This window comes from Heloderma suspectum, chromosome 6, assembly GCF_057233095.1.
Source record: "Heloderma suspectum isolate Gila_16-S chromosome 6, 16-S_ref, whole genome shotgun sequence".
Lineage (NCBI taxonomy): Eukaryota > Metazoa > Chordata > Lepidosauria > Squamata > Helodermatidae > Heloderma > Heloderma suspectum.
The window spans coordinates 116,622,996-116,648,074 of record NC_139463.1 but is presented as its reverse complement, the minus strand read 5'-3'; the positions used below and the strand labels follow the sequence as shown (position 1 = coordinate 116,648,074).

The following is a 25,079-nucleotide window of genomic DNA, read 5'->3' as shown; positions in this document are numbered from 1 at the left end:
TAACCCACTCTCTATTTGCCATACTTCTTGGGGAATATCTGGACTGAAGCTCGTTTGCACGGGCGCAACCAACCATGAGGTGCTGATCTTAGTTGACGTCGGGTTTGTGGCAATCATTCACCATGACTTTTGTTCTGCTGTGACATGTATTGCCTGAATGGAGCGTGGAACTATCACAACAACTGCTTGAACATTTTGAACTTGTGGGATTCCTCTGCCCCATATATCAAAACAATATTAAATACAAAATGATTTAAAACATAACAGCAAAGCAAAAGAAAACAGAGCAGCAGTGTCATTGTCCATTACAGGCAGGCAACAGCTGTGTAGGGATGGGTGACCCCGCCCCATTCCCACCCACACCCCACTCGTTGGAACCCTGCTACTTACCTGACCCTGTGAGGCATGTTGGGCAAGCCACCAGATGGTATGCAGGTTCCCAGAGGGCAGCAGGATTCCTCTTCTTCCCGCAAGAGGCCCTTTTGCCTAGAAATCATGGGTAAGCTACCTACATAAATCACAATTTCCACAAAATAGTGGCTTCAAATAGCGCCATTTACAAAAAATTACAGGTAGAAATGGTCTAATTAGGCCACTCACGCCTGCAATTTTGCAAAAACGGTAAGGCTGGACATCGTTTTGGCCTGAGACCTGAAGCCTGAGTCAAAGCAGTCTGCTTTGGGCCACTTTGAGCCCCTTCCGAGGTGAAGCGGAGGGGGCACAAAGTGACCCGGAGTGGGTCGGGGGCTCTCCGAAGTGCCTCGGTGCACTTTGGAATTTTGGTACCCCTGGCCCAGTGCCTTGGTGCCTCCAGATCCTTACCTGAGCCACCCGTCACCACATCTACCGCCGCCTCCACTGCCGCCTCCATTGCCACCACCGCTGGCTGTCACTACCACCGTTGCTGCCATTTCCACCACTGTGCCGCCGTTCTCGCCGCTGACGTCGTCAGTGCTGCCAGATCCTGAGGCCTGGACACGCACCAGCGCTTACTGCAGGAAGTTGCCTTTTCAAAAATGGTGACTCCCTGAGATAAGAGCCAGCACATGTCCAGGCCTCAGGTGCTGAGGGCAGCAATGATGGTGGTGGCAATGGAGGAGGTGGTGGAGGAAGAGGTAGTGGATACGAGAAGGTGGAGGCAGGGGAGGCAGAGGAGAAGGCTGTGGCAATGGAGGAGGGGGAGGGGGAGTGGCGGCAAGGGAAGGAGCTGAGGTTGTGTGGGGGCATCAGGGGGGCCTGAAGGGGGATTTGGATGGCTCTTCGGGTTCGGGGCCGAATCGAGTCAGAGGGCCCTGAATCGGCCCGAGCCAAATAGGGCCCGCCTCCAAAGCCACGAAGCAGCTTCCAAGTAGGCTCGGGGAGGCCCTGCACAGCCCTAATGAATGGCAGTATTTATGGCTGCCAATTTGTGGAGATTGTGATTTCCGTATGCAGTTTATCCATGATTTGTATGCAAAATCCAGTCCACTCACGGGTCAGCAGGGTCCCCCGCAGTTGCCTGACTCAGGATGAATCGGGCAAGTGCAAGGATCCACAGACTAGCATCCAGGGGGCCGACCTGGCAAGAAATCCATCACCTCAAGCCCCAACCGGATATCCTCCAACATCCCTACATCTGGGTAAGCAAATAGGTTTTCAACAGGCATTTGAAGCTTGCCACAGTTTCTGCCTCTTGGATCACACACGGGAGAGTGTTCCTGAGGATGGGCATCAATACAGAGAAGGCCCACTTGCTTGCTATGACCTGGCAACGTTCTGTTGGTTGTGGCATGACCACTACGACCTGCTCTGAATATCTCAGGGCTCGACTTCGTGCCGGCTAGGCATCCTGGTCCCGAGGGGAATGTGGTCAGCTAGGTATCCTGGTCTCACATTCTTAAGGGCTCTGAATGCCAATGTTCTGCTATGGCTGGATCAGGCTGAGGTTAAACTAACAGGCAACCCAAAATCAAGTTAATCAGCAAGCAATGGTCAAAAGTGCAATTGTGCCAGACAAGAGGGAGAAATCCAAAACTGGTTTGAAGAGCAGCCAAAGTCAAAACACAGATAAGCAGTCAGACACATGATGTGGTCCCAGAAGCAGAGCTAAGAAGGAATCCAAGGTCAGTAGGGTTCAACCTCAAGGCAAGATGCGGGAAAACAGGATACAAGGCAGTAGGAGCGTTGGTTACTGCCCAAAGTTGGTAATGAGCACTCTGGGCCACTAAGGTCACAGGTGGGCCTCTAGTGATGTGGATGAATCTCAGAGCACCCCCCCCCTCAAAAAAAAACAACTATGTACCTGCTCCTGCAGAGGTAGTGCAACTGTGTCCACAGTGTCCACAACAGGCAAGCAACCCAATCCTCAGACCTGAGTACCACCCACCCACATGCTCTCTATTATGTCAGGAGCCTTTATAGCTGTTTCCACACACCAAGATGATGCTGAGTTATCCACCATGATCACACTCCTGGTTACTCAGAGTCCTTTCAGTTTCAATGTGGAGTGATTAGGGATGTCAGAGAATTCCGCCATGGATCTCGGTAAGGCCGAATGCCAGTGCATTCATGCATTCCCCGAAATCCATGGCGGAACGAAGCCCCCCGCCCACCCACCTCACAAAAGGCACGCGAAACAGAGCACTTACCTGCTGCCGTCCATGCTGACTTGCGAATGGCGGCCGCAGATGCGGCCACCATTCGTTTCCTCATTATAGCTGTGATAGGCTACGTAAATAATTATGTAGCTTATCACGGCTAACACAGGGATGCCATTTGCGTTCCCCCCCAAAAAAAAACAGCAGATGCAAATGGCGGCCACCATTTGCATTCCCTTTTTTTTGCCGTTTTAGCCTACGTAAATATTTACATTGGCTATTACGGCGGGAAACAAAAGGAACGCAAATGGCAGCTGCCATAGCCGCCGCCATTTGCGTCTGCTGTTTTTTGGGGGGGTTGCCATGATAGGCTACGTAAATATTTACGTAGCCTATCATGGCAAAATACAGGGACGCAAATGACAGCAGCTACAGCAGCCACCATTTGCGTCCCTGCAGGGTGCCCAGCAGCCGGATGTCTGGCTGTGGGTGGCCCTGGCCAGCGACTCTGTGAAATCTCCATGGAGCCAGCCGGAGAGAATTTCGGGGGGAGGGATGGAGCGCCTCCCCCCCACCTCAAATGTCACCCTTCAAAAAGGTAAGTGACTTTCATACATCCCTAGGAGTGATTGATTAAGTTAATGCATGTATACTCCACCTTTCCTCCAAGGTGCTCAAGACCGCATGCACGGTTTCTTTCCCTCCATTTTATCCTCACAACAGCCCTGTGAGGTACAGTACACTGAGAGACAGTGAATAAGTGGCCCAAGGTCACCTGCTGAGCTTCATGGATGAGTGGGGATTTGAACCCAGCTCTCTCAGACTCTATTCCAGAGGTGGGCAACTTGTTGGCCCCCAGGTGTTATTTCACTGCAACTCCCATCAGCCCTAGCCAGCATAACCAGTGGTGGAGGATGATGGGAGTTGCAGTCCTTCTGGAGGACCACAAGTGACCCACTCCTGCTCTAGTCCAACACGCCAACTGCTCCACCACACTGGCTCAATCTCAGGATGTTTTCCCCCAGGTGTATTCCCGTACTCTTATACTGAACACCATTTGCCATTTGGTTGTCCTGGTCTGTAGAGGTCGTTTTGGAGCTCTTCTCAACCCACTTGCTGGGTTTTCACCCTTCTGTATAATTTGTTATGAGTTATGACATCATCGGCAGACTGGATTCTCTCAAGGCTCATCCCTAATTGCAGATCATTCCTGAACAAATTAAAGAGCACTGTTCTCAGTAGAAGATGAGTGAGTGGTGAACAAGACGGGGTGCAGCCTGGATCCTTAGTCTATGATTCTGGACACATCCTTTAACCAACAAGCTTTAAAGGAAGCAGGCAAATTCTCCACTTGCTTTGGACCGATTCACGTGAGCACTAGCTGTGTGGTAGCACCTTAAAAATCTTGTGCCTGCCAGACAGCAGATTAGCCTGCCATCTGGGCCCAACTTCCACACCCTCGATAGAAATTAATACCGTTACCTGCACTCAGTTTCCATTGAAGTCACTGGGACTTCGAAGAAGTTGGTTCATTGATTTCAATGGGACTTAACTTTGTCCTGGACCCAAACCACTGTTTACATGTCCCTGATAATTATCAATCCTGCAACAATAATTACCTTTCTTTCAAATAAACAAACTTTTTAATTACACTCACTGGAATTTGATGGAAAGATAGGTCATAGACATGTTCTCAAGAGTGCACATGCCTGTAACTCTGGGGGGAACAAAAATGAGCAAGGAGGAGTTGTGGGACTCACAGGAGATGCGATGTTATAAAGACATGGGAGGGAAAGGAAATGTGACCCTGCTGGTGAAGAACATTGGGCCAACACATTATCCCCTACAGTGAGACTGAATTAAAGAAGTGGCAATGTTATTGTCCTCAAAATAAATGTTATTGTCCTCAGAATGAAATGACTAGGTATACTAGATGTGGAAGGCTAAAGAAACATCTCAGTGCAAGTTAGAAAAAACAAAGATGAATGCAGGAGACCTGACCTGCTGTATTCCAGCCCAGAACAGCTTAATCCACATTTCACCTGATGGCCTTTTCAAGTGTCGAACACCTTTGGTTGATTTTCCTATGACAGATTCACACAGCTCTCTCCCTGGAAGGAAGTCTTGGTTTGGGGATCTTCTTTCCATGCACATCTAGCCAATGCTAAGTTTGGGTGAAAGTATGTTTGGGGCCACTCAGATGACATTGCTGTCATTGAGGAAGCAGATCTACCATGAGGAAAACCAATCTTCTGAATAGAAAAAAAAAGTTGGAATGATATAAAGGTAACAAGAAAGCTTCTGCAAGTTTTTGCTAATCATGTCTTGTTAAGCATCCAAGTGATTCCAAAAACTGATCAACAGTTCTGTATCAAGTCTTCCAAGCAGCCTCATCAGAAAGTCTGAAGCAGGCACCTCTCCGCATCAAGGAGGTCATTTTGCCAGGATGCATTTCGCCAGTTAGCATTAGTGTCCATACTCTCAGGGACGTGGGAATCTGAATTGTATAGCTCCTTCTAAATGCATTTACAGACATCATAATAGTCTTCGAAGAGGCAGATCAGAGCAAAAACATCATGTGGGTGAAAGGCTGACTGTAATGTTCTCCTGGATGATTTCTGAGTCTTCAACAATCTTTTTCCAGATTTGAAGTCTAATAAGCTCAGGCAAAGGGTGTAGAAATCTGGACTTCGGGGATAGGGTTCTCCTAATCTTTGGATGGAGGAAAGTGGGACTGTCATGTTTTGTTACAAGACAATGTTCAGTTGAGGCATGTGTAGAGGTATCTTCTTCAACACCATATCCATGAATAGTGTTCCTGACTAGATGGGAAATGTCTTTTCAGGTTGATTACTGAGATAACAGATTTTCATCAGTTCATCTGGCATTGATTCGGTTTCTTTTCTTGCCAATATTGTGCAAACTTTTAAATATCAGGCTCCCTTCCATTCTTGTGCCATCTTCCAGAGCCTCCAACCCTGGCACAAATAATCAAGGGTTGGATCCAGGGTCTGCTTTTCTTGAGAGGAAGCAGCCTTCCTCGAGAGGTAAGGCTTTGTTCATGGAAGGTCACTCCACCTGATTTTTGGGATCCTCTCTCCACACACACTGCAGCTCACTCCATTCAGCAGTGGCTCCTGACTCTCTGTGCAGCATTTTTAAGGGTGTACAGGGGCTGCTGTGGGAAGAAAGGGGCAAGGACATTCATTTTTGCCATCACAGTTGATCCAGCATAAATCTGGATCTAAGCCCAGGTCTATTGGTGAATGTGTAAGAAATCAGGTACATACCCCTTGCTGTTTAACCCAAGTTGATATGGATGAGGATGAATATTCCATACTGCAACTTAAAGACAGATTAGAATAGAATCTCTCCCACCCTCTCTAAAGCCACACATCAGGAAACAGTAGGTAATGGTGTGGTCTCCTTGCCAGCTCCCTTCTTACCAAATCGCATTGTGAGGGTGAGGATGAGGTCACCCCCATAAATCTAGTGCTGATCTCTAAGGAAGGATCCATTGCAAGGTTCATTACGTCATCTACGAAAATCTTCCTTGTTGGAGGAAGAGTACATCACCTCCTTCTCTGGATCCTATCCCTTCCTGGAACATCACTTCCTCCTTATCGGTGTCCCATGCTTCGAAAAACACTTTTTTATATAGCTTTGTTTTTCATTCACTAACCCAACTGATCACTGATTTTTACTTGCTGTTATAAATAGTTGTGCAAAATTGGAAGGTTGGGCAGGAGAGGATTAATGGAACCAGATGTACTGCTAGAGGCTACCTTAAATGTCCTAACGAAGTTGCCAACTACCTTCCCTCTGTTATGGAGATTGTTATGGAGCTCTCTATAATTGTCATTCCCAAGGGCTAGGAAATACCTGACGGCAGGACACCTCTCCCTCCACCCCAGCCAAGGATGATGTGATCTATGTGTCTGCATGTGAAGAGAAACTGCTGCTTCAGTTAAGAGAGAGATTATCTATGATTTAAGGCACAGAAAGTTGAGTTTGGGCTCTGAAAGGGTGCTGGCTGTCTCCCTGGAGATGTGAAGGTGGGAGCAATGAACTTCAGCTATCTGACCAAGTGTTTAAGCTATGCCTCCACCTATGCTCAATTTGAATAAATAAACACATATATTACAAAATACCAATAAGACTTCTATGCCCTCCTTCCAAAGGGAACCAAACCTAAATAAATGCTGCAACACTGAAACTTCTCACCACTCTGAGAAGTGGGTTGAGCATAGCAATATTCTGTCCATGGAGTGTCCGAATCAAACAGCACCTCCTGAATTTGTCCTCTCTGGGTTACCATACCCAGGAGAGATGAAGGTCCCATTGTTCCTCTTCTTCTGCCTCATGTTTATACTGACACTTTTGGGGAATTCCTTGATCCTCTGGGTGTTGGCATCTGACCTCCAGTTGCACAAGCCCATGTACTGGTTCCTGTGCCATCTGTCCATTCTGGACATGGCCTTCACCTCTGTGGTTGTTCCCAAAGTGATTGCAGGATTCATTCCTGGTGGAAAGGTCACCTCTTTTGCGGGATGTGTATCCCAGATATTCTTCTTCCAATTTCTTGGATGTGCAGAAAGTCTGCTTTACACCTTGATGGCTTATGACCACTTCTTGGCCATTTGCAAGCCCCTCCATTATAGCAGCCTCATGAGCTGGAAAGTCTGCCTCATCCTCTCCTTAGGGACAGTGATTGGAGGCTGTCTGAATTCAGTGTTGGAGACAACCATGACCTTTCTCTTGCCCTACGGACAAAGAAACCATGTTGACTACATCTTCTGTGACATCCCTGCCATCTTAAAGCTGGCTTGTGCTGACACAAAACTCAATGAGATGGTGGTCTTTGTTGACATTGGCCTTGTGGCCATGACATGCTTCCTCCTGATCCTGATCTCCTACGTGTACATCATCTCAGCGATTCTGAGGATCAGCAGCAGTGAAGGGCGGCGGCGGGCCTTCTCAGCTTGCACTGCCCACGTTACTGTGGTGGGCATATATTACTTGCCTGTGGTTCATCACTACTTGAGGCCAGCTACTCAAAGCTCAGTAGATGGAGTGGTGAGCATGTTCTACACCACAGTCACCCCGTTGTTGAACCCGGTCATATACACACTTAGGAACAAGGAGATGAAGGCTGCTCTAGTGAAAAGGTGGGGTGGGAATTCAGAATGAACAGCACCAGGTTGACACAACCCTCTTCTCCTGTGCTGTGGTCAAAAAGTCAACTCACATCCACTTCACCATGTGGTGAGTTGATTGTGGAAGTGGGAGTGGTGACGGGGAGGATCTCCAACCAGTGTTGTGTCAGTTGCACTGGCTGCCTCTTTTTGACTCAGCTCAAATCAAACTGTTGGATGGCTTGTATGTCAACGTACCCTGAAGAAACCCACTTCCTATCCCTTCCAGTTGTCTCTGGGTGTGTCTTTCCTTCGCTCTTTGATGGTTGCCCACATTCTAGATTGTGTTGTAGCTGGCATATACAGTTTGCTGTTTTGTTATATTTTCATATAATATTAGAGTGCTACTTCTTTGAAAATATTTGGTAATTCTTTTTCAATGAAAACTGAAGATTGGTTTCGAATAAAACATAGGGCAATATCCAGGTTGACCTAAGCACTAACATAAAATACATTGCAATAGCATGAGGGACCTCTAGCACAGCACCAGTAACATTAACTGGCATGATGGGATTCCCCAGAAAACGAGTCAAGCCAGCTAATGCTAATGCGATTGCACCTGAAGTCCCTTACACTAGTGTGATGTAACTTACATTAGCACTAGTGTCAATCTGGATACTGCTGATAGGACTCAGGATGAGATATTTTTGCAGAGAGCAACATGCAGCATCTCTACACTAGCCTAAAATCCTGCATTTAAAACAGGGCTTTCTGCTTCCGTTTTAAATGCAGGATCACAGCGGACTCCCATCACACATGCTTCCGTTCCCCCCCCCCTTTCCCCCTCCTCCTCCCCCTTATCTGAGTCTTCCATATGTTTCATTGGTCTGTCTCCTCTTCTTGCCACTTTTCCTCTTTTCACAAGGGAACTCAGGAGCAACTCAAGCTCTGTAATTCGATGACTCATTATCCCTGATCTTTTAAGAAATGGAATAAAGGCCACTTAGTGCAGGAGAGCTCCTGGAGGTCCACGATGTCATCTAAAGGGCCCGCGCACTTCCATGAGTGAGCAATCTCAATAGCAGGATGAAAGCTCTGTGTGAAGGAGCCCCTGGTCGTGAGAAGCACAAAGTGCCAAAGTATCCCTGCTCCCCATTGTTACGTTATATTATTGTCAGCAGCTGCTGGGACCTGTGGACAGCTGCGCCATCCGGTGAATCGCTGAATGCAAGTAGCAGGTTCTCAGTGAAGTACCTTCAGGCGCTGAACTGACCCTGCCTACCCGGGTTGGCTACTGGATGCTCCTGGACAGGAAGGAATACAAGAAGCCTTCCTCTTCCAGCTGAGCCTTCCTGGGCTCTGGTATATTCCTGTATCTGGTTATTCTTCAGTTCTGATTTCTATATTGCTCCTCAACCCTGTGGCCAGACAGTTGACTGGGGCCAGTTACAGGGAAGACACAACTCCTTTGTTACAACAGCTTCACTGGCCACTGGTCTTTTATGAGCACAATCCAAAATGCTGGTTATGACCTAGAAGGCCCTATACAGCTACCCAAAAGACTGCCTTCCCCCAGCTCCCTGAAAGACCACCTTCTCCCATACAAGCCTGTCCAGGTTTAAGATATCCAGACTAAGATGTCTCAGACCCACCACCGTCCAAGGTACGCTTGGCAAAGATGCAAGGGACAGCCTTCTATGTGGCTGCTTCCACACTCTGGAACACCCTGCTGGGGGTGGCTAAGCTTGTTCCCTCCCCACTGTTCTTCCAGCGGCAGGCAAAGACATTTCCATGTAGGCAGGCCTTTGGCATTTAGGCTGATTTATGGCTGAAGAGCTTTATTTTGTTTGGTGCTGCTCAAGTCTTTTATTGTTCTTTTTTTAATTGTGCTTTCAGTCTCTTAGATTTTATGTTTTAATCAAGATTCTATTTTTAAATTTGATATTAAATACATACATACATACATAGATACATACATACAATACATCCTGCCTCCCCGTTTCTCCTCTGGTTCTGGCTTGTTCTTCAGTCTCACTTCTGGCTTGTTCTTCAGTCCTGCCTTGTGGTTTGTCTTTTGGTCCTGACTTGCTCTTCAGTCCTTCCTACGAGCTTGTCTCCTGGCTCATGGCACATATCACACTGCTACCCACGGCTCAGGCCTCTATCAGTTACATTATGCTTAATTTCTCTTGTCACCCATTTTGTAATGCATGGATAGAACCAGGAACAGAGTCAAGGGTGTGCATGATTGGGCATCTGCCAAGGGCCCACACCCAGCAGGGGCCCACTGACAAGAGACCTTTGGAGTCAGTCCTTCTCTTTGCCATAGCAATCTGCTTATTTACCTGCCTCTCGCTCTGACCCAGACAATGAAGGTGGTGAGAAAGAGGATCAGTGAATGCCACTGTCTACTTGCTCATTGCCTTCCTTGCCTGTCAGACATGAGTGGAACAGTACCAACCCACCCATGCCCCCCACACACACACACAACTGGTGTACATAGGCATACTGCCTCTTATATTGGACATAGCATATAGCATTCAGGACTATGCCATTGACATAAGAACATGAGAAGAGCTGGATCAGAAGAAGGGTCTACTAGTGCAGCATTCTGTGCCCATGGCAAACCCCCACCCTTTCAGAAAGGCAGAAGAGTATTGCTGATGGCATCTGCACCTGTGGAGGTTGCACTGCTCCTCTGTTCTTCTGAAAAGAGTCAGACTTCCTGCAGTCTGAGAAAAGAGACACACAGGAGAAAAAAGACCCACAGGAGGATGGCAATGATGGGATGATGGCATTGTTTAGATGCCCTGTTAAAAGTGAGCAAATGTGGAAGCACTCTGAGAAGTCTTTGCTGGGTCTGCTGCACAGTCCTCAGATGGCCGCGTGACTTCCACATTTTTCCTTGATGTAATAATTTCAGGAGTGCAAATGGAAGGGACAACCCAATCACCCCCACGACCAGACCATAAAGCAGATGTGTGGAAGCTCTTTCAGCCCAAGGGCCAAATCCAATGAATTTGGTAATGAGCACTCTGGGCCACTAAGGTCACAGGTGGGCCTCCAGTGATATGGATGGATCTCAGAGCACGTTGTTTTTTATTCGGTCAGTCGCTTCCGACTTTATGTACTTGCTTCTGCAGAGGTAGTGATACTGTGTCCAGACCAGGCAAGCAAGCCAAGTCTAAGACCTCCCACCCTCAGGATCTCTGTCATATCAGGAGTCTTCATCGCTGTTTCCACACACCAAGATGAAGTTGAGTGATCCACCATGATCACACTCCTGGTTACTCAAGGTCCTTTCAGTGTCAATGTGGAGTGATTGATTGAGTTACTGCATGTATACTCCACCTTTTCTCCAAGGTGCTCAAGACCACATGCATGGTTCCTTTCCCTCCATTTTATCCTCACAACAGCCCTGTGTGGTAGAGTACACTGAGAGACAGTGAATAAGTGGCCCAAGGTCACCCACTGAGCTTCATGGATGAGTGGGGATTTGAACCCAGCTCTCTCGGACTCTATTCCAGAGGTGAGCAACTTGTTTGCCTCCAGGTGTTATTTCACTGCAACTCCCATCAGCCCTAGCCAGCATAGTCAATGGGGAAGGATGATGGGAGTTGCAGTCCTTCTGGAGGACCACAAGTGACCCACTCCTGCTCTAGTCCAACACACCAACTGCTCCACCACACTGGCTCAATCTCAGGATGTTTTCCCCCAGGTGCATTCCCGTACTCTTATACTGAACACCATTTGCCATTTGGTTGCCCTGGTCTGTAGAGATCGTTTTGGAGCTCTTCTCAACCCACTTGCTGGGTTTTCACCCTTCTGTATAATTTGTTATGACATCATCGGCAGACTGGGTTCTCTCAAGGCTCATCCCTAATTGCAGATCATTCCTGAACAAATTTAAGAGCATTGATCTCAGTAGAAGATGAGTGAGTGGTGAACAGGACTGGGTGCAGCCTGGATCCTTAGTCTATGATTCTGGACACATCCTTTAACCAACGAGCTTTAAAGGAAGCAGGCAAATTCTCCACTTGCTTTGGACCGATTCACGTGAGCACTAGCTGTGTGGTAGCACCTTAAAAATCTTGTGCCTGCCAGACAGCAGATTAGCCTGCCATCTGGGCCCAACTTCCACACCCTTGATAGAAATTAATACCGTTACCTGCACTCAGTTTCCATTGAAATCACTGGGACTTCAAAGAAGTTGGTTCATTGATTTCAATGGGACTTAACTTTGTCTTGGACCCAAACCACTGTTTACATGTATTGGTCCCCGATAATTATCAATCATGCAACAATAATTACCTTTCTTTCAAATAAACAATCTTTTTTAATTACATTCACTGGAATTTGATGGAAAGATAGGTCATAGACATGTTCTCAAGAGTGCACATGTCTGTAACTCTGGGGTAATAATGAGCAAGGAGGAGGTGTGGGACTCACAGGAGATACGATGTTATAAAGACATGGGAGGGAAAGGAAATGTGACCCTGCTGGTGAAGAACATTGGGCCAACACATTATCCCCTACAGTGAGACTGAATTAAAGAAGTGGCAATGTTATTGTCCTCAAAATGACATCTCTAGGTATACTAGATGTGGAAGGCTAAAGAAACATCTCAATGCAAGTTAGACAGAACAAATATGAATGGAAGGAGACCTGACCTGCTGTATTCCAGCCCACAACAGCTTAATCCACATTTCACCTGATGGCCTTTTCAAGTGTCCAACACCCTTGGTTGATTTTCCTGCAACAGATTCACACAGCTCTCTCCCTGGAAGGAAATCTGGGTTTGGGGATCTTCTTTCCATGCACATCTAGCCAATGCTAAGTTTGGGTAAAGGTATGTTTGGGGCCACTCAGATGACATTGCTGTCATTGAGGAAGCAGATCTACCATGAGGAAAACCAATCTTCTGAATGGAAAAAAAAAGTTGGAATGATATAAAGGTAACAAGAAAGCTTCTGCAAGTTTTTGCTAATCATGTCTTGTTAAGCATCCAAGTGATTCCAAAAACTGATCAACAGTTCTGTATCAAGTCTTCCAAGCAGTCTCATCAGAAAGTCTGAAGCAGGCACCTCTCCTCATCAAAGACGTCATTTCGCCTGTATGCATTTCGCCAGTTAGCATTAGTGTCCATACTCTCAGGGACGTTGGAATCTGAATTGTATAGCTCCTTCTAAATGCATTTACATATGTCCTAATAGCCTTTGAAGAGGCAGATCAGAGCAAAAACATCATGTGGGTGAAAGGCTGATTGTAATGTTCTCCTGGATGATTTCTGATCTTCAGAAATCTTTTTCCTGATTTGAAGTCTAACAAGCTCAGGCAAAGGGTATAGAAATCTGGACTTCAGGGATGGGGTTCTCCTAATCTTTGGATGGAGGAAAGTGGGACTTCCTTGTTTTGTTACAAGATAATGTCCAACTGAGACATGTGTAATGGTATCTGCTGCAACACCATATCCATGAATAGTGTTCCTGACTAGATGGGAAATGTGTTTTCAGGGTGATTACTGAGATAACAGATTTCCATCAGTTCATCTGGCATTGATTCGCTTTTATTCTTGCCAATATTTTGCAAACTTTTAAATATCAGGCTCCCTTCCATATTTGTGCTATCTTCCAGAGCCTCCAACCCTGGCACATATATTCGGGAGTTGGATCCAGGGTCTGCCTTTCTTGAGAGGAAGGGGGATCCCCTCTCCACACACACTGCAGCTCACTCCTGACTCCCTGTGCAACATTTCCAGGGGTGTGGACGGGCTGCTGTGAAAAGGAAGGGGCAGGGACATTCATTTTTGCCAGCACAGTTGACCCAGCCTAAATCTGGATCTAACCCCAGGTCTACAGGTGAATGTGTAGAGATCCTTCCTTGTAAGAAATCACGTACATACCCCTTATTGTTTTACCCAAGTTGATATGGATGAGGATGGATATTCCATACTGCAACTTAAAGACAGATTAGAATAGAATCTCTCCCACCCTCTCTAAAGCCACATGTGGGGAAACAGTAGGAAAAGATGGGATCTCCTTCTCAGCTCTCTTCTTACTAAATCACATTGGGAGGGTGAGGACGAGGTCACCCCCATAAATCTAGTGCTAATCTGTAATGATTCATTGTAAGGTTCATTACGTCATCTATGAAAATCTTCCCTGTTGGGGGAAGAGAACATTACCTCCTTCTCTGGATCCTAACCCTTCCTGGAACTTCACTTCCTCTGTATAGTTGCCCCATGCTTTGAGAAACACTGTTTTATACAGCTTTGTTTTTCATTCACTAACCCAACTGATCACTGATTTTATCTTGTTGATACAAATACTATTGCAAATTTGGAAGTTTGGGCAGGTGGGGATTAATGGAACCAAATATACTACTAGAAGATGACTTAAATGTCCTAGCAAGGTTGCCAAGTACCTTCCTTTTGTTATGGAGATTGGCCAGTTGCTTTCAATAGCTGTGAAAGGCTAGGAAATACCTGACAAGGGGATACCTCTCCCTCCACCTCCCAAGGATGATGTGATCTATGTGTCTGCATGTGAAGAGAAACTGCTGCTTCAGTTAAGAGAGAGATTATTTATGACTTAAGGCACAGAAAGCTGAGTTTGGGCTCTGAAAGCATCTTCGGGTGCTGGCTGTCTCCCTGGAGATCTGAAGGTGGGAGCAATGGACTTCAGCTATCTGACTGAATGTTTAAGCTATGCCTCCATCTATGCTCAATTTGCATAAATAAACTCAAATATTACAAAATGCCAATAAGACTTCTATGCCCTCCTTCCAAAGGGAACCAAACCTAAATAAATGCTGCACCACTGAAACTTCTCACCACTCTGAGAAGTGGGTTGAACGTAGCAATATTCTGTCCATGGAGTGTCCAAATCAAACAGCACCCCCTGTATTTGTCCTCTCTGGGTTACCGTACCCAGGAGAGATGAAGGTCCCATTGTTCCTCTTCTTCTGCCTCATGTTTATACTGACACTTTTGGGGAATTCCTTGATCCTTTGGGTGGTGGCATCTGACCTCCAGTTGCACAAGCCCATGTACTGGTTCCTGTGCCATCTGTCCATTCTGGACATGGCCTTCTCCTCTGTGGTTGTTCCCAAAGTGATTGCAGGATTCATTCCTGGTGGAAAGGTCATCTCTTTTGTGGGATGTGTGTCCCAGATATTCTTCCTCAACTTTCTTGGATGTGCAGAAAGTCTGCTTTACACCTTGATGGCTTATGACCGCTTCTTGGCCATTTGCAAGCCCCTCCATTATAGCAGCCTCATGAGCTGGAAAGTCTGCCTCATCCTCTCCTTAGGGACAGTGATTGGAGGCTGCCTGAATTCAGTGTTGGAGACAACCATGACCTTTCTCTTGCCCTACGGACAAAGAAACCATGTTGACTACATCTTCTGTGACATCCCTGCCATCTTAAAGCTGGCTTGTGCTGACACAAAACTCAATGAGATGGTGGTCTTTGTTGACATTGGCCTTGTGGCCATGACATGCTTCCTCCTGATCCTGATCTCCTACGTGTACATCATCTCAGCGATTCTGAGGATCAGCAGCAGTGAAGGGCGGCGGCGGGCCTTCTCAGCTTGCACTGCCCACGTTACTGTGGTGGGCATATATTACTTGCCTGTGGTTCATCACTACTTGAGGCCAGCTACTCAAGGCTCAGTAGATGGAGTGGTGAGCATGTTCTACACCACAGTCACCCCGTTGTTGAACCCGGTCATATACACACTTAGGAACAAGGAGATGAAGGCTGCTCTGGTGAAACGGTGGGGTGGGAATTCAGAATGAACAGCACCAGGTTGACACAACCCTCATCGACTTCACCATGTGGTAAGTTGGTTGTGGAAGTGGGAGTGGTGATGGGGAGGATCTCCAACCAGTGTTGTGTCAGTTGCACTGGCCACCAGTTTTAACTCAGCTCAAGCTAAAATGTTGCAGGATTTGTATGTGAACGTACCCTGAAGAAACTCACTTCCTATCCCTCCTAGTTGTCTCTGGGTGTGTTTTTCCTTCACTGTTTGATGGTTGCCCACATTCTAGATTGTGTTGTAGTTGGAATAAAGTTTCTTGTTTTGTTATATTTTCATAAAACAAAAGTGATGTAATATTAGAGTGCTACTTTTTTGAAAATATTGTAATTCTTTCTCAATGAAAACTGAATATTGTTTTCTAATCAAAAATATGACAATATCCAAGTAGGAATGTATGAAAGTCACTTACCTTTTCTCAGGGGTGCTTTGCGGTGGGGAGGAGGTGCTCTGCACCTCCCCCCGAAATCCTAACTCGGCCAGCTCTGCTCCGCAGCAACTCCGCAGAGCCGCCAGCTGGGTGCATTCGCAAGCATGTGGAGCCTGCGGATGCAAATGGCAGCGGCCATGGCGCTGCCGTTTGCATTCCTGGTTTTGGCCATGATAGGCTACGTAAATATTTACGTAACCTATCACGGCGAAAGACACAATCATAAATGGTGGACGCTATGCCATTTGTGCCCCTGGTTTTTTTTCTGTGATAGGCTACGTAAATATTTACGTAGCTGATCATGGCCTCCGCAGGGACTCAAATGGCGTCCCTGCGTTAGCCGTAATAGGCTACGTAAGTACTTATGTAGCCTATCACGGCCTAAATGGGGAAGTGAATGGCAGCCGCAGAGGCAGGCGCCATTCGCAAAGCAGCACAAATGGCACCAGGTAAGTGCTCCGTTTCGCGTGCCTTTAGTGGGGGGGAGCGGGGGGCTTCGTTCCGCAACAGATTTCGGGGGACTGAATGTACTGGCATTCGGCCTCACTGAGATCCATGGCGGAATTCTCTGACATCCATATATCCAAGTTGACCTAAGAGCTAATAAGAATTACATTGCAATAGCGTGAGGGACCTCTAGCACAACACCAGTAACATTAACTGGCATGATGGGATTCCCCAGAAAACGAGTCAAGCCAGCTAATGCTAATGCGATTGCACCTGAAGTCCCTTACACTAGTGTGATGTAACTTACATTAACACTAGTGTCAATCTGGATACTGCTGATAGGACTCAGGATGAGATATTTTTGCAGAGAGCAACATGCAGCATCTCTACACTAGCCTAAAATCCTGCATTTAAAACAGGGCTTTCTGCTTCCGTTTTAAATGCAGGATCACAGCGGACTCCCATCGCACATGCTTCCATTCCCCCTCCCCTTTCCCCCTCCTCCTCCCCCTTACCTGAGTCTTCCATATGTTTCATTGGTCTGTCTCCTCTTCTTGCCACTTTTCCTCTTTTCACAAGGGAACTCAGGAGCAACTCAAGCTCTGTAATTCGATGACTCATTATCCTTGATCTTTTAAGAAATGGAATAAAGGCCACTTAGTGCAGGAGAGCTCCTGGAGGTCCACGATGTCATCTAAAGGGCCCGCGCACTTCCATGAGTGAGCAATCTCAATAGCAGGATGAAAGCTCTGTGTGAAGGAGCCCCTGGTCGTGAGAAGCACAATGTGTCGAAGTATCCCTGCTCCTCATTGTTACGTTATATTATTGTCAGGAGCTGCTGGGACCTGTGGACAGCTGCGCCATCCGGTGAATCGCTGAATGCAAGTAGGAGGTTCTCAGTGAAGTACCTTCAGGTGCTGAACTGACCCTGCCTACCCGGGTTGGCTACTGGATGCTCCTGGACAGGAAGGAATACAAGAAGCCTTCCTCTTCCAGCTGAGCCTTCCTGGGCTCTGGTATATTCCTGTATCTGGTTATTCTTCAGTTCTGATTTCTATATTGCTCCTCAACCCTGCAGCCAGACAGTTGACTGGGGCCAGTTACAGGGAAGACACGACTCCTTTGTTACAGCAGCTTCACCGGCCTTTTCTGGGCACAATCCAAAATGCTGGTAATGACCTAGAAGGCCCTATACAGCTACCCAAAAGACTGCCTTCCCCCAGCTCCCTGAAAGACCACCTTCTCCCATACAAGCCTGTCCAGGTTTTAAGATATCCAGCACAGGCCCTTCTCTCATTCCCACCACCATCCAAGGTACGCTTGGCAGAGATGTAAGGGACGACCTTCTATGTGGCTGCTTCCACACTCTGGAACACCCTGCTGAGCGTGGCTAAGTGTGCTTCCTCCCCACTGTTCTTCCAGCGGCAGGCAAAGACAATTCCATGTAGGCAGGCCTTTGGCATTTAGGCTGATTTATGGTTGAAGAGCTTTATTTTGTTTGGTGCTGCTCATGTCTTTTACTGTTCTGTTTTTAATTGTGTTTTCAGTCTCAAATTTTATGTTTTAATGAAGATTCTATTTTCAAACTGGATATTAAATAAGTAAGTAAGGCAGTAAGTAAAGTACATCCTGCCTCCCAGTTCGTCCTTGGGTTCTGGCTTGTTCTTCAGTCTCACTTCTGGGCTGGCTTGTTCTTCAGTCCTGCCTTGTGGTTTGTCTTTTGGTCCTGACTTGTTCTTCAGTCCTTCCTACGAGCTTGTCTCCTGGCTCTTGGAACATCTCACACTGCTACCTACAGCTCAGGCCTCTATCAGTTACATTATGCTTAATTTCTCTTGTCACCCATTTTGTAATGCATGGATAGAACCAGGACCAGCATCAAGGATGGGCTTGATTGGGCCCACACCCAGCAGGGGCCCACTGACAAGAGACCTTTAGAGTCAGTCCTTCTCTTTACCATAGCAACCTGCTTATTTACCTGCCTCTCGTTCTGACCCAGACAATGAAGGTGTTGAGAAAGAGGATCAGTGAATGCCACTGTCTACTTGCTCATTGCCTTCCTTGCCTGTCAGACATGAGTGGAACAGCACCATCCCGCCCATGTTCCCCCGCAACTGGTAAACATAGGCATACTGCCTCTGATACTGGATGTAGCATATAGCCATCAGGACTATGCCATTGACATAAGAACTTGAGAAGAGCCTTGCTGGATCAGACGAAGGGTCCATCTAGTCCAGCATTCTGTGCCCATGGCAAACTCCCACCCTTTCAGAAAGGCAGAAGAGTATTGCTGATGGCATCTGCACCTGTGGAGGTTGCACTGCTCCTCTGTTCTTCTGGAAAAAGTCAGACTTTCTGGAGTCTGAGAAAAAAGACTCACAGGAGGATGGCAACGATAAGATGATGGCATCTTTCGATGCCCTGTTCAAAGTGAGTGAATGTGGAAGTGCTCTGAGAAGTCTTTGCTGGTTCTGCTGCACAGTGCTCAGATGGCCGCTTGCCTTCCACATTTTTCCTTGATGTAATAATTTCAGAAGTCAAAATGGATGGGACAACCCAATCACCCCCACGACCAGACCATAAAGCAGATGTGTGGAAGCTCTTTCAGCCCAAGGGCCAAATCCAATGAATTTGGTAATGAGCACTCTGGGCCACTAAGGTCACACGTGGGCCTCCAGTGATGTAGATGGATCTCGGAGCACCCACCCCAAACAAAAAAACTATATACCTGCTCCTGCAGAGGTAGTGCAACTGTGTCATGAACAGGCAAGCAAGCCAATTCTCAGACCTGAGTACCACCCACCCTCAGGGTCTCTGTCATATCAGGAGTCTTCGTAGCTGTTTCCACACACCAAGATGATGTTGAGTGATCCACCATGATCACACTCCTGGTTACTCAGGGTCACTTCAGGGTCTATGTGAAGTGATTAATTTATTTACTATATTTATACTCCACCTTTTCTCCAAGGAGCTCAAGACCGCATGCACGGTTCCTTTCCCTCCATTTTATCCTCACAACAGCCCTGTGTGGTAGAGTACACTGAGAGACAGTGAATAAGTGGCCCAAGGTCACCCACTGAGCTTCATGGATGAGTGGGGATTTGAACCCAGCTCTCTTGGACTCTCTTCCAGAGGTGAGCAACTTGTTGGCCCCCAGGTGTTATTTCACTGCAACTCCCATCAGCCCTAGCCAGCATAGTCAATGGGGAAGGATGATGGGAGTTGCAGTCCTTCTGGAGGACCACAAGTGACCCACTCCTGCTCTAGTCCAACACGCCAACTGCTCCACCACACTGGCTCAATCTCAGGATGTTTTCCCCCAGGTGCATTCCCGTACTCTTATACTGAACACCATTTGCCATTTGGTTGCCCTGGTCTGTAGAGATCGTTTTGGAGCTCTTCTCAACCCACTTGCTGGGTTTTCACCCTTCTGTATAATTTGTTATGACATCATCGGCAGACTGGGTTCTCTCAAGGCTCATCCCTAATTGCAGATCATTCCTGAACAAATTTAAGAGCACCGTTCTCAGTAGAAGATGAGTGGGTGGTGAACAGGATTGGGTGCAGCCTGGATCCTTAGTCTATGATTCTGGACACATCCTTTAACCAACGAGCTTTAAAGGAAGCGGGCAAATTCTCCACTTGCTTTGGACCGATTCACGTGAGCACTAGCTGTGTGGTAGCACCTTAAAAATCTTGTGCCTGCCAGACAGCAGATTAGCCTGCCATCTGAGCCCAACTTCCACACCCTTGATAGAAATGAGTACAGTTACCTGCACTCAGTTTCCATTGAAATCACTGGGACTTCAAAGAAGTTGGTTCATTGATTTCAATGGGACTTAACTTTGTCCTGGACCCAAACCACTGTTTACATGTATTGGTCCCCGATAATTATCAATCATGCAACAATAATTACCTTTCTTTCAAATAAACAATCTTTTTTAATTACACTCACTGGAATTTGATGGAAAGATAGGTCATAGACATGTTCTCAAGAGTGCACATGTCTGTAACTCTGGGGTAATAATGAGCAAGGAGGAGTTGTGGGACTCACAGGAGATGCGATGTTATAAAGACATGGGAGGGAAAGGAAATGTGACCCTGCTGGTGAAGAACATTGGGCCAACACATTATCCCCTATAGTGAGACTGAATTAAAGAAGTGGCGATGTTATTGTCCTCAAAATGACATGTCTAGGTATACTAGATGTGGAAGGCTAAAGAAACATCTCAATGCAAGTTAGAAAGAACAAATACAAATGGAAGGAGACCTGACCTGCTGTATTCCAGCCCACAACAGCTTAATCCACATTTCACCTGATGGCCTTTCAGGTGTTGAACACCCTTGGTTGATTTTCCTGTGACAGATTCACACAGCTCTCTCCCTGGAAGGAAGTCTGGGTTGGGGATCTTCTTTCCATGCACATCTAGCCAATGCTAAGTTTGGGTGAAGGTATGTTTGGGGCCACTCAGATGACATTGCTGTCATTGAGGAAGCAGATCTACCATGAGGAAAACCAATCTTCTGAATGGAAAAAAAAAGTTGGAATGATATAAAGGTGACAAGAAAGCTTCTGCAAGTTTTTGCTAATCATGTCTTGTTAAGCATCCAAGTGATTCCAAAAACTGATCAACAGTTCCAAATAAAGTCTTCCAAGTCTCATCAGAAAGTCTGAAGCAGGCACCTCTCCTCTTCAAAGAGGTCATTTCACCAGTATCTATCAGTTAGCATTAGTGTTCATACTCTCAGGGACATGGGAATTTGGATTGTATAGCTCCTTCTAAATGCATTTAGAGATGTTGTGATAATCTTTGAAGAGGTAGATCAGAGAAAAATGTTACGTCATTGAAAGGCTGACTGTAATGTTCTCCTGGATGATTCTTGTGTCTTCAGAAATCTTTTTCCAGTTTATCACTGAAGTCTATTAAGCTTGGGCAAAGGGTGTAGAAATCTGGACTTTGGGGATAGGGTTCTCCTAATCTTTGGATGGAGGAAAGTGGGACTGTCATGTTTTGTTACAAGACAATGTTCAGTTGAGGCACGTGTAGAGGTATCTGTTTCAACACCATATCCATGAAGAGTGTTTCTGACTAGATGGGACATGTGTTTTCAGGTTGACTACTGAGATAACAGATTTTCATCAGTTCACCTGGCATTGATTTGGTTTCTTTTCTTGCCAATATTTTGCAAACTTTTAAATATCAGGCTCCCTTCCATTCTTGTGCCATCTTCCAGAGCTTCCAACCCTGGCACAAATAATCATGGGTTGGATCCAAGGTCTGCCTTTCTTGAGAGGAAGCAGCCTTCCTCAAGAGGTAAGGCTTTGTTCTTGGAAGGTCACTCAACTGGATTTTTGGGATCCCCTCTCCACACACACTGCAGCTCACTCCATTCAGCAGTGGCTCCTGACTCTCTGTGCAGCATTGTAGAGGGGTATAGAGGGGCTGCTGTGGGAAGGAGAGGACAGGGAAGTCCACTTTTGCCAGCACTGTTGACCCAGCATAAATCTGGATCTAACCCCAGGTCTACAGGTGAATGTGTAGAGATCCTTGTAAGCAGTCATGTACATACCCCTTGCTGTTTAATCCAAGTTGATATAGATGAGGATGGATATTCCATACTGCAACTTAAAGACGGATTAGAATAGAATCTCTCCCACCCTCTCTAAAGCCACACATCGGGAAACAGTAGGTAATGGTGTGGCCTCCTTGCCAGCTCCCTTCTTACCAAATCACATTGTGAGGGTGAGGACGAGGTCACCCCCATAAATCTAGTGCGGATCTGTAAGGAAGGATCCATTGCAAGGTTCATTACTTCATCTACGAAAATCTTCCTTGTTGGAGGAAGAGTACATCACCTCCTTCTCTGGATCCTATCCCTTCCTGGAACTTCACTTCCTCTGTATAAGTGTCCCATGCTTTGAGAAACATTGTTTTATATAGCTTTGTTTTTCATTCACTAACCCAACTGATCACTGGTTTTTACTTGCTGTTAAAAAGAATTGTGCAAAATTGGAAGGTTGGGCAGGAGAGGATTAATGGAACCAGATGTACTAGTAGAGGCTAACTTAAATGTCCTAACGAAGTTGCCAACTACTTTCCCTCTGTTACAGAGACTGACCAATTGCTCTCTACAACTGTCATTCCCAACGGCTAGGAAATACCTGACAGCGGGACACCTCTCCCTCCACCCCAGCCAAGGATGATGTGATCTATGTGTCTGCATGTGAAGAGAAACTGCTGCTTCAGTTAAGAGAGTGATTATCTATGATTTAAAGCACAGAAAGTTGAGTTTGGGCTCTGAAAGCATCTTTGGGTGCTGGCTGTTTCCCTGGAGATCTGAAGCAATGGACTTCAGCTGTCTGACTGAATGTTTAAGCTATGCCTCCATCTATGCTCAATTTGCATAAATAAACACATATATTACAAAATGCCAATAAGACTTCTATGCCCTCCTTCCAAAGGGAACCAAACCTAAATAAATGCTGCAACACTGAAACTTCTCACCACTCTGAGAAGTGGGTTGAGCATAGCAATATTCTGTCCATGGAGTGTCCGAATCAAACAGCACCTCCTGAATTTGTCCTCTCTGGGTTACCATACCCAGGAGAGATGAAGGTCCCATTGTTCCTCTTCTTCTGCCTCATGTTTATACTGACGCTTTTGGGGAATTCCTTGATCCTCTGGGTGTTGGCATCTGACCTCCAGTTGCACAAGCCCATGTACTGGTTCCTGTGCCATCTGTCCATTCTGGACATGGCCTTCACCTCTGTGGTTGTTCCCAAAGTGATTGCAGGATTCATTCCTGGTGGAAAGGTCACCTCTTTTGCGGGATGTGTATCCCAGATATTCTTCTTCCAATTTCTTGGATGTGCAGAAAGTCTGCTTTACACCTTGATGGCTTATGACCGCTTCTTGGCCATTTGCAAGCCCCTCCATTATAGCAGCCTCATGAGCTGGAAAGTCTGCCTCATCCTCTCCTTAGGGACAGTGATTGGAGGCTGTCTGAATTCAGTGTTGGAGACAACCATGACCTTTCTCTTGCCCTACGGACAAAGAAACCATGTTGACTACATCTTCTGTGACATCCCTGCCATCTTAAAGCTGGCTTGTGCTGACACAAAACTCAATGAGATGGTGGTCTTTGTTGACATTGGCCTTGTGGCCATGACATGCTTCCTCCTGATCCTGATCTCCTACGTGTACATCATCTCAGCGATTCTGAGGATCAGCAGCAGTGAAGGGCGGCGGCGGGCCTTCTCAGCTTGCACTGCCCACGTTACTGTGGTGGGCATATATTACTTGCCTGTGGTTCATCACTACTTGAGGCCAGCTACTCAAGGCTCAGTAGATGGAGTGGTGAGCATGTTCTACACCACAGTCACCCCGTTGTTGAACCCGGTCATATACACACTTAGGAACAAGGAGATGAAGGCTGCTCTAGTGAAACGGTGGGGTGGGAATTCAGAATGAACAGCACCAGGTTGACACAACCCTCTTCTCCTGTGCTGTGGTCAAAAAGTCAACTCACATCCACTTCACCATGTGGTGAGTTGATTGTGGAAGTGGGAGTGGTGACGGGGAGGATCTCCAACCAGTGTTGTGTCAGTTGCACTGGCTGCCTCTTTTTGACTCAGCTCAAATCAAACTGTTGGATGGCTTGTATGTCAACGTACCCTGAAGAAACCCACTTCCTATCCCTTCCAGTTGTCTCTGGGTGTGTCTTTCCTTCGCTCTTTGATGGTTGCCCACATTCTAGATTGTGTTGTAGCTGGCATATACAGTTTGCTGTTTTGTTATATTTTCATATAATATTAGAGTGCTACTTCTTTGAAAATATTTGGTAATTCTTTTTCAATGAAAACTGAAGATTGGTTTCGAATAAAACATAGGGCAATATCCAGGTTGACCTAAGCACTAACATAAAATACATTGCAATAGCATGAGGGACCTCTAGCACAGCACCAGTAACATTAACTGGCATGATGGGATTCCCCAGAAAACGAGTCAAGCCAGCTAATGCTAATGCGATTGCACCTGAAGTCCCTTACACTAGTGTGATGTAACTTACATTAGCACTAGTGTCAATCTGGATACTGCTGATAGGACTCAGGATGAGATATTTTTGCAGAGAGCAACATGCAGCATCTCTACACTAGCCTAAAATCCTGCATTTAAAACAGGGCTTTCTGCTTCCGTTTTAAATGCAGGATCACAGCGGACTCCCATCACACATGCTTCCGTTCCCCCCCCCTTTCCCCCTCCTCCTCCCCCTTATCTGAGTCTTCCATATGTTTCATTGGTCTGTCTCCTCTTCTTGCCACTTTTCCTCTTTTCACAAGGGAACTCAGGAGCAACTCAAGCTCTGTAATTCGATGACTCATTATCCCTGATCTTTTAAGAAATGGAATAAAGGCCACTTAGTGCAGGAGAGCTCCTGGAGGTCCACGATGTCATCTAAAGGGCCCGCGCACTTCCATGAGTGAGCAATCTCAATAGCAGGATGAAAGCTCTGTGTGAAGGAGCCCCTGGTCGTGAGAAGCACAAAGTGCCAAAGTATCCCTGCTCCCCATTGTTACGTTATATTATTGTCAGCAGCTGCTGGGACCTGTGGACAGCTGCGCCATCCGGTGAATCGCTGAATGCAAGTAGCAGGTTCTCAGTGAAGTACCTT

The 25,079-nt window shown here is 46.5% G+C and overlaps 3 protein-coding genes across 3 annotated transcripts; all 3 read left to right on the top strand.

Annotated features, from left to right (window-relative positions):
- The first annotated feature begins 6,839 nt into the window (after nt 1–6,839).
- Nucleotides 6,840–7,766, top strand: LOC146342770 (olfactory receptor 10G6-like). Its single transcript, XM_084808642.1, has one exon. It carries the CDS (start codon nt 6,840–6,842, stop codon nt 7,764–7,766), a length of 927 nt encoding a protein of 308 aa, XP_084664768.1.
- Nucleotides 7,767–14,582: 6,816 nt separating this feature from the next.
- On the top strand, nt 14,583–15,509 carry LOC146342769 (olfactory receptor 10G6-like). The gene has a single exon (XM_084808641.1). It carries the CDS (start codon nt 14,583–14,585, stop codon nt 15,507–15,509), a length of 927 nt encoding a protein of 308 aa, XP_084664767.1.
- A 7,442-nt stretch (nt 15,510–22,951) lies between these two features.
- On the top strand, nt 22,952–23,878 carry LOC146342768 (olfactory receptor 10G6-like). Its single transcript, XM_084808640.1, has one exon. It carries the CDS (start codon nt 22,952–22,954, stop codon nt 23,876–23,878), a length of 927 nt encoding a protein of 308 aa, XP_084664766.1.
- The last annotated feature ends 1,201 nt before the right edge of the window (nt 23,879–25,079 follow it).

Bases quoted from the DNA above. Each gene is read 5' to 3' on its own strand.
- LOC146342770 (XM_084808642.1), top strand. From the start codon at position 6,840: ATGGAGTGTCCGAATCAAACAGCACCTCCTGAATTTGTCCTCTCTGGG.
- LOC146342769 (XM_084808641.1), top strand. From the start codon at position 14,583: ATGGAGTGTCCAAATCAAACAGCACCCCCTGTATTTGTCCTCTCTGGG.
- LOC146342768 (XM_084808640.1), top strand. From the start codon at position 22,952: ATGGAGTGTCCGAATCAAACAGCACCTCCTGAATTTGTCCTCTCTGGG.